We start from the raw sequence: 9,668 nt of genomic DNA on the forward strand, positions 1-9,668 counted from the left end.
TTTCATACATTTTCTAATAGATTTTGTCAAAAATAATTGTCTGTCGATATCATCGATTTTACCCATATTTTTATTATAATCCACGATACAAATAGGTTTTATAATATCTTCATTTTGTAGTTTTTCCTACCAGTTTTACAAAACTGGTGTTCGTGAATACTTGTCAATACATAAACTTCTTTTTTATTCATCTATTTGATTACCATCCAAGAATCGGTGTGGGCAACTTCTGTTTCACCACAATCTAGCTTTGAACTGAGAGTTGGCATTTCTTTACGATTTTTTTTTACAGTTCCACAAAGACCAGTATTTCTGTCATGTAAGTAGTCTGACAGTTGTGGAGATGTATATCAATTATCAGTGTATGACACACGCCCTTCGTTACAATAAGGTTGCATGAAATGTGCAACAATATCACCAGAAACGCCTAAATCAAATTTTTCATAATCAGTGTCTGAGCCAGTATATACTATAAAATCTAAGAGAAATCCTGTTTCGCAGTCCGCTAATTCAAATCTCTTCATACCAAATCGGTGTCTCTTCAATGGTAAGAATTGTTTGAATTTTAGCTTCCCTTTCCATAAAACTAAATTTTCGTCAATGCAAAGCTTTTCACCAGCAATAAGAATATTACCAAACTTTTCTTTCAAATGATCTATCACTGGTTTGATTTTTTTCAAAGGATGATTGGAAACTTCTTTATTATTAGAAAAGTGAAGGTATCGTAAACTTTGAAGATATCTATTTCGAGATAGACTTTTGCCGTATATTGGAATGTACAGCAGTGGATCTTGGCTCCAATAATCCTTTAGTTGCCCTTTTACAACATGACCCATGTTTATTAATATAGCAATCATTATCCATAATTCGTCTTCAGTGATAGAAGTCCACGGCTTCATATGTATTTGATCCGGTTCGGGATTTTGTTCTTGAAAAAGATTGGTTTGTTCTACAATCAAATTTACAAGAAATGTATTTAAAAAATATTTCAAACATTCTAATAAAGTAGGTTCGTCTAGAGACACGTGATCACAAATACGTGCTTCACCAGTAAAAGTTTTTATAGATGAGTAAAAATAAGGATCATAGTGTACATCTGGTATATTCTCATCACGTTCGTTATCAAGTAAATCAACATCACAAGCAATAGTTCTGTCTGTAATAACATCTTCTTTAGGCTCTGACTCTCCACTCCTCCAAGCTTCGTCATTACCTGTATTCATTGTATAGCAAAAGTAATAAAGTACGAGGAAGATAAAAAGTAACGGAAAATGTTGTATCAACACAAGTAAAAGAAATAAGTGTATCTCGAGCCTGACCTAACAGAGAACGCAAGGCGACAGGTGCTCCTACGCGCCGTTTTCACGTATGGCAAGGACGGACGATAAACGGACAGGCCTAATCACGAAATATATTTTTGATCTGCTATTCACAATTTTGCCAAATTGTTGTACTAATAAATAGCAACTTCAAAACCTCCAAATAAAAATAAATTTGTTTATAATTGCAGCCGCACGCGAATCAAGCCATGTATTTGTTTTAGAATATCTCACATGAAAATTAGGGCTACGGGATGGGGGAGGGACGGGCACATTGACATTAAATAATATTAAAAAGTGCTAATAATATTAAAAACATTAATATCTAATAAAAAAAAGAAAGTGAACAGGTCATTCTGGTGCGCCAAAATATTGGTTTTTCGGTTCTCTAAAGGTTAAGGCGCTCGCAAAAAGAACGCGGTAACCAATAAGCAGTTTTGTTTTTATGAAAAATATGCTGCTTTTTCATGAAAGAATAAAATGGTTTGTGGCTACCGCATTGCGCGGAAAAGCCATTCTACATAAACCACAGTCCAGCTGCTTTGTGCGCATACGAGTACATTTTTTAGAACATATGCGTATCATGCTGTACGTTTATTTTTATATTACCTATGTATCACTGTTGATGTTTTTTTATTTTTATATTGCGAATGTACTCCATGTTTTAATGTATAAAAAATTGGAACACTTTATTTGATTAATAAATTAAATATAATACGTCTTTGACTACACAGGTGTTTTTATTGTACTCATATTGTTACAAGCACATATCTTTGTAGATTTGGTAGTCAATATTATATGTAATTTGACTATCTCATCTAAATATATACAACTCAGAAGTCATAAATAATTTCTATAATCAAGAGGCACGGTAGTGCCTCGCGCCAAGTTACGCGCAACAAATGCGCGCGCGGCGCGAAGTTTCCGTATCTTATTTACGCGAGTGCAATCAAATTACATTTTTGAATTTTCGAATCTCAACATTGGTTAAATTGATTAAGTTATAAGTAGGCTCATGTGAAAATTGCGTTTTTAGTACTCCTTATCAATTTTAAAGTTATTTTCTCCGTCTTTTTGCAACAGAAATATGATCTTGTAAAGTCCGTTTTTTTGGAATTGTCATTTTTAGAAACGTCCACGTCGTCGTCAGACAGTGGCGTGAATCTGCAAAGAGACTGCTGCATGAATCTGCAAATTTATTTATCAGAGTGCGTAATGATAGAGCGTGAATTTCCGTTTGGTATTATCATGTGGCGACATTTTTTTCTGTCCACATAAAGCCGATTTTGGTTTAGTAAACAAGAAAATATAGTTTAAGTTTATAAATGTACATGTAATACAAATTATGTTTAATATATGTATTATGTTTGATCATAATTAAAAATATAGTAAATATGTATACAATAAAGAAAAACATAAGAAAAAATATAAATAAATAAAAAGAGTTTATAAATGTATGTACATGTATATAAGACATATCTGTGTATTAACGATGCATGCATGCACACAAACACATAAACGTGCATTTACGGCAATAAACATTGTGTCGTGTAAAACTGTCTGTAACTGTAAAGTTGCTGTGTTCATCAATGAAGTTGCTGTGTTCATCATCAACGATTATCGATTGTATGCTTTGAATTACATACATATAATGTTACAGTTGAATTACGTGTTTTTGGCGGAACCTCAAACGTAATAAATCGTTGGCCAGTAAACTAGCCATACGCTATATTAGTGTTTTCTTGCGCAGATAATAGACAAGAAGTAAGAATAAAATAAACATATTACATCAGTTACTTATGGTTCTTACGTTTTTATTGCAGTTGTCACAGTGTTAGCGTGTTTCTTTGCAGCTGTCAAAGTGGTAGCGTATTTATTATTTATAGTCCTCTTTTTCATTTTTTAAAGTACGGTATGTTGTTTAGTAATGTTTATGTATATAAAATAGTTATGATTTTTAACATAATATTTTTTATTTCAGGTTAATCGTGATAACTGTTATAAGTCAATTATATTGGCTGCTCCGGCGCCGTGTATTGGCTGCCTTAAGCGCTAATTCAAAATATTGGCTGCATTTGCGCTAACTCGTGGCTTGTTATAAGCAGCTTGAAAAAATAATAAAGAACGATATTTTATTATTTTACACATAAAATTGTGTATATACAATTTTATCATTACATATACATATCATTTCTTAATGTTTTTAAAATGTTCGGGAACAAAGAAACTTATTTTTCTCTGCCAAAATATGAAAAAAATGTACTAGTTCGAGGTGAATGGCTTACTGACGTCCATATGGATCTAATTGGCTGTATCATACAAACTTATTCAAATTATAAACCTGTTGTTATAAGTGAATTGAAATGTCTTCATACAATAAAAAGCATACCAATAAATACAAAGCATATACAAATATTGCATAGTGATTTGCATTAAGTATGCAGTTATTATGATACAAAAAACATATGTATCTACGATTCATTAAATAAAAAACAGTTGCATGAACAGCATAAACAAGTTTTACAAAAATTATTTTCAAATCATTTTGAAAAGAAATGTCCTATTATATTTCCCACAGTGCAACAACAACTAAACGGGAATGATTGTGGTGTTTTTGCAATAGCCTTTGCAATATCTTGGTTATATGATACCTGAGACAGTTACATATGATCATAGTTTAATGCGTACACATTCATTAAGAATTTTTGAAACAAACATAATTGGTTATATGATACCTGAGACAGTTACATATGAGCATAGTTTAATGCGTACACATTTATTAAGAATTTTTGAAACAAACATAATTGAACATTTCCCTCAGAATCCACATAGCATTCAACAAAAGGTGCTGCCATTGGCAGTAATAAAAGACAAAAAATCTTGAGCAGCATTAATGCGTGCACATCGTAAAAGTCTAAAAAAATTTTCAAATCCTTCTGAAAAGAAAGAAAATAATAATGATCAATCCAAAACGCAATGTGCTTTATATTCAAAGAAATGTATAGATCTAACTTTGATCAATCATATTAATTATATATTAACAATTATCAACAAATGTCTGTTAATTAAGAATGCTAATAACTATGAAAATAATACTACCTGCAAAAAAAATAATAATATTGATAATGTTAGTAACTATAACAGTGATAATAAGAGTAATGCTATCGAGTATAATAATAAAAAAAAGAATAATTCATTTTCTAATACAAAACGAAATAATACTATTTGTATTAAGACTAACAACTTCAAAAGTAATAATGAAAGTAATAACAAAGAAAACAATATAAGTAAAATTTATAATACTGAGGAATCTTGCATACAAAATTTTGAAGACAAGTGCAGTAAAAAACGTTGCCATCAAGACGACATTTTGAAACATACTCTCTCTACAAAGAAATGTCGATATAAACAAACCTTGAAATTACCAACAAGATATGTATAAGGCCATACGAGCCATTCTCAAGATGTTTTGAGTAGAAATTTGTACGTGTATATATATACATACACATGTAACGAATTCAACTTGTAACTTTTTACAAATGAGTGTTTTTTGAGTTGAAATCTCAATTCTTAAAATCATACGGGATGCCAGATTTGCATCTCACATATGACAGACCCCGGATACCCCCCTAACTAATTTTAAAATTTTGCGAAAAAAACTCCGGCCAGGAGTCGAACCTGGAATCTCCGGCTTTCCGTGCCATCGCCTTCCTTGTTAGGCCACCGAGGCACTTGGAGTTAGTTTCGCAATATACATATATCAAAGATGGTCTGATAATGTTGTTTAACGCATTCTTCAGCCAGCGTAATTTTAAACAATTATGACTTAAGGCTCGTGAAATTACCAACAAGATATGTATAAGGCCATACGAATCATTCTCAAGATGTTTTGAGTAGAAACTTGTACGTGTATATATATACATACACATGTAACAAATTCAACTTGTAAATTTTTACAAAATTTTTTTTTTAAATTACGCTGGCTGAAAAATGCGTTAAACAACATTATCAGACCATCTTTGATATATGTATATTGCAAAACTAACTCCAAGTGCCTCAGTGGCCTAACAGAGAAAGCGATGGCACAGAAAGACGGAGATTCCAGGTTCGACTCCTGGCCAAGGAGTTTTTTTCGCAAAATTTTAAAATTAGTTAGGAGGGTATCCGGGGTCTGTCATATGTGAGATGCAAATCTGGCATCCCGTATGATTTCAAGAATTAAGTTTTCAACTCAAAAAAACACTCACTTGTAAAAAAAAAAAAATTTACAAGTTGAATTCGTTACATGTGTATGTATATATATACACGTACAAGTTTCTACTCAAAACATCTTGAGAATGGCTCGTATGGCCTTATACATATCTTGTTGATAATTTCACGAGCCTTAAGTCATAATTGTTTAAATTTGTTTGCAATATCCCGGTTTTTTAATGTGGAACCTGAAACAGTTGCTTACAATCATAGTTTAATGCGTTCACATTTATTAAACATTTTTGAAACAAACGTACTTAAACATTTTCCTCAAGATCCATATGGTGTTCAACAAGAGATACCATCATTGGCAGAAATACAAGAAATACAAGAAACAGAGGACTTCCGTTTCCGGAAGTGAGATAGTAAGAGGTGTTTGTGAGAATAGAGATAGTTTTTTTGATAGTTTTGGGTGGATAACAACCAGTGGTGAGTGAGTGTGTTGTAGGTGTGTGAGTGGAGAATAGCGAGAGGTGAGTGAGCATTTAGGTGGAGGCGAGGGTGACCAAAGGAGTGTGGAAAGGAGGGTGAAAGGGTGACGAGGGGTTGGGAGGTTAAGTTGGAAAAAGGAAAAGGCGGACCGAAAGTATAGGGTGTAGAAAGTGCGGAAGGAGTAGAAGGTGTAGGGGCCTAGTGAATTCTAGGGAATTTGGTACGGTAAAGGGGCGGTAAAGGCTTAAACCTTAAGGTGGTGGAGAGGAAGAGGAATGGCAGAAGGAGGCGGTAAAGGGATGGAAAAGAAGGTTGGAGGGATAGAGAGGTGGAGAAGGGAGAGATCGGGAAGCGAGAGCTCTGGCTCCTGATCGTTAGATATGTGGGTGAAGAGAGAGGTTGAGGAAGGGAAAGAGAGTGAGGAGGGATGGTTAATAGCGAAGAATAGGAAGACGGGGAGGTCACCGAGAGGGACGGTTGATGGAGGAAAGAAAGGGGAGGCTGGAAGCAGTGGAGAAGGGGGAATGGGGACGATATGGAAAGAGCTAGAAAGGATAAAGAAGGAGATGGGGGTTTATTTAGAGAAGGTAAGGAAAATAGAGAAAGAGTTGGAGGAGTGGAAGAGAAGGGAAAAATTATTGAGAATGGAGGGGGAAAAATGAAGGAAAGGATGAGGGAGCTCGAGAAAAGGATGGGGGAAAATGAGGGAAAAGGGGAAAAGAAAGAGAAGAAGAAAGAGAGAAAGGGGATGGAGGTAAGGAACAAGTGGGAAGGAAGATTGAGGTTGTTGGAGGAAAGTATAGAGAAGAAGGAAAAGGAAGAGAGAAAGAGGAGGAACATAATAATAAAGGGAGTGCAAAGAAAAAAAGGTGACTAGAGGTGGGGAGTAGAGAAGCTCCTGAAGGAGATAGGAGCAGAGGTGAGGATAAATGAAATGAGGAGGATAAATACAGGTAGAGAAGAGAAAGGTGAAATGGTATGAGTAAGGTTGGAAAAGGAAGAGGATAAAAGGATAGTGTGGGATAGAAAGAAAAAATTGAAAGAAAGTAAAGTGTGGATAGAGGAAGATCTATCGTGGAAGGAGAGGGAGGTGAGAAGGAGATTAGGGGTAATTGCAGCGGGAGAGAGGAGGAAAGGGAAAACGGCCTGGGTGATGGATGATAGAATAAAGATAGTAGGGGTTTGGTAGAAGTGGGACAAGGAAAAGGAGGCTTTGGTAAAGGTTGGGAGAGAGAGTGAGCAGGAGGGGCAGGGGAAAGACGTGGGGGAAGGATCGGGTGGGGAGAGGGGAAGATACGGGTAGAAAAGTTAAAGGAGGTTAGGGGCGAGAAAGAAGAAAAGAAAGGAAAGGTTGAAAATGTATGTGGTATTTTGGAATGTGGCGGGGCTCAGAAATAAGGATAGGGATTTTTGGGAGAGGGTAAAGAAATGGAAGGTGGTGAGTCTATCGGAAACTTGGTTGGAAAAAAAAGATGGTGGGAGATTGTGGGGAAGCTGCCGAAAAATTTTAAGTGGGAGGTACAGTGGGCTGGTAGGAGAAATAGGAAGGGTAGGGCAATGGGGGAGATGTTGATGGGAGTGAGGAGGGGGCTGGAGTCAAGGGAAAAAAAGGATTGGGAAAGTAGGGAAGGGATAATGGTAAGACGGGTGAGTATAGGGGGGGAGTGGTGGAGGATTGTAAGAGTGTACATAAACGGAGGGATCGAGGGAAAATTAGAGGGGATGAGGGAGTGGATAAAGGGAAAGAAGGAAAAAGTGAGAACAATAATGGGAGAGGATTTTAATGCAAGGACGGGAGAGAAAGGTGGGGAAGTGAGGGGGGAAGAAGAAGAGGAGGAAGGGAGGAGGAAATCAAAAGATAAAGTAGTGAATTCAGAAGAAAGGTTATTAATAGAGAAGATTGAAAAATTGGGGTGGGTAATATGGAAAGGGGATATAAAGGGAGATGAGGAGGGGGAATGGACTTATACAGGGGGGAGAGGTGAGTCAGTGATTGACTATGTGATAGGGGATGTGGGGACAAAGGAAAGGGTTGAAAGAATGGAGATAGGGGATCAGGTGGATTCGGATCATCACCCGGTGGGGATCTGGATAAAAGGTGGGAAAAGGGCGGTGAATGGAAAGAGGAAGGGAGAGGGAAAAAGAGGTAGAATAAAAAAGATAATCTGGACGAAAGAGGGAAAGAGGAAGTGGGTAGAGGAAATGCAGAAGGAGATGAGGGATAAAAGAAGGGAGGTGAAAGAGGAATGGGAGGATATGAAAAAGAGAGTAAAAAGAGTGTTGGGGGAAGGAGAGATGGGTAGGGTTAAGAATGGCAAAAGGGGGTGGTGGGATGAAGAGTGTAGGGAGGAAAAGAAGAGAGTAAGAGGAGGGAATTGAGAAAGTAGAGAAAAGGGAGAGGGAGTAAGGAAAGTTATAAAGAAAAGAAAAGAAGATTTAGGGAGATGTGTGATAGGAAAAAGGAGGAAGAGAATAGAGTATGGGAAGAAGTGGTTAAAAGAGCGAAAAACGGTGAGGCAGGTGTGGGAAGTGGTAAATAGGGAAAGAAGAAAGAGGACGGGGGGAAGAGGGGGGATAGAATTAGGGGAATGGGAAAGATACTGTAAAGGGCAGTTAGGGGAGGTAGACTGGAAAATGGTGAGAGGTGAAAGGGGAATAAGGGAGGAGGGAGAAGAGGGTTTAAGAAGGGAGGAAGTAGTAAAGGCGATCGGAAAGTTGAAGGAAAGGAAGGCAGCAGGGGGGATGGTATACCGGCAGAAGTGTGGAAGTTTGGAGGGAGACATATGCAAGACTGGGTGTGGAAGGTATGTGGGAGGATTTGGGTAGGGAAGGAGTGGATTGATGAATGGAGCGAGGGGATAGTGGTACCGGTGTTAAAGAAAGGGAAGGGTAATAAGATGAAAGATTACATGGGGGTGACACTAGCGGGGACGCTTTATAAGGTATATGCGGAGGTACTGGCGAAGAGGTTAAGGGAGGAGGTAGAGGGGAAGAAATTGATGCCGAAGAATCAGGCGGGTTTCAGAAGAGGGAGGGGGGTTATGGATAATATTTACGTGGTGAATTACTTGGTGGGCAGAAATTTGAGTAGAAAGGGGGGAAGTTTAATGGCGTTGTTTTTGGACCTGAGGGCGGCACTCGACACGGTAGACAGGAAGATATTATTAAGCTCAATGAGGGAAAGGGGAGTAAGGGAGGGTTTAGTGAGAAGGTGTGGGGAGTTGTATAGGGAGACGAGAAATAAGGTGAGATCAGGGGAAGAGTTGGGGAATGAATTTTGGACGAGTAGGGGGGTGAGGCAAGGGTGTCTGCTGAGCCTGTATTTATTTAACTTGTTGACGGCGGATATGGAGGACTGTCTGGTTAGGAATGGTTGGGGGGGGGTAAAGGTAGGGTGTAAGAGAATTTATGTGTTGGCTTATGCTGATGATGTGGTGTTGCTAGCGGAGGACAAAGAAGGGATGAGGGGGATAATGAAAGGGTTGGAAAAATATCTGATGAGGAAGGGTTTAGAGGTAAACGTTAGGAAGACAAAAGTAATGAGGTTTAGGAAAAGAGGGGGAAGGGAGAAAAAGTTGGAATGGTGGTGGAGGGGTGAGAGATTGGAAGAGGTGAGGGAGTTTAAATACTTGGGATACGTGTTCCAGAAGAATGGCGGGAAAAAAG

The 9,668-nt window shown here is 37.5% G+C and overlaps 1 protein-coding gene across 1 annotated transcript; it reads right to left on the minus strand.

The window, feature by feature from the left end:
• Positions 1-203: 203 nt before the first annotated feature.
• Positions 204-1,223, minus strand: LOC109862799 (piggyBac transposable element-derived protein 4-like; the record flags this gene model as incomplete). The annotated part of the gene is made up of 3 exons (XM_020442942.1): positions 1,040-1,223; positions 419-949; positions 204-328 (listed from the first exon to the last, which is right to left on the minus strand). Coding segments are annotated over exons 1-3 (840 nt in total), but the record flags the coding sequence as incomplete, so codon positions are not given.
• Between the last annotated feature and the right edge of the window lie 8,445 nt (positions 1,224-9,668).

The sequence above is a fragment of the Pseudomyrmex gracilis genome, unplaced genomic scaffold (assembly GCF_002006095.1).
Source record: "Pseudomyrmex gracilis isolate BER0280 unplaced genomic scaffold, ASM200609v1 scaffold_2402, whole genome shotgun sequence".
Lineage (NCBI taxonomy): Eukaryota > Metazoa > Arthropoda > Insecta > Hymenoptera > Formicidae > Pseudomyrmex > Pseudomyrmex gracilis.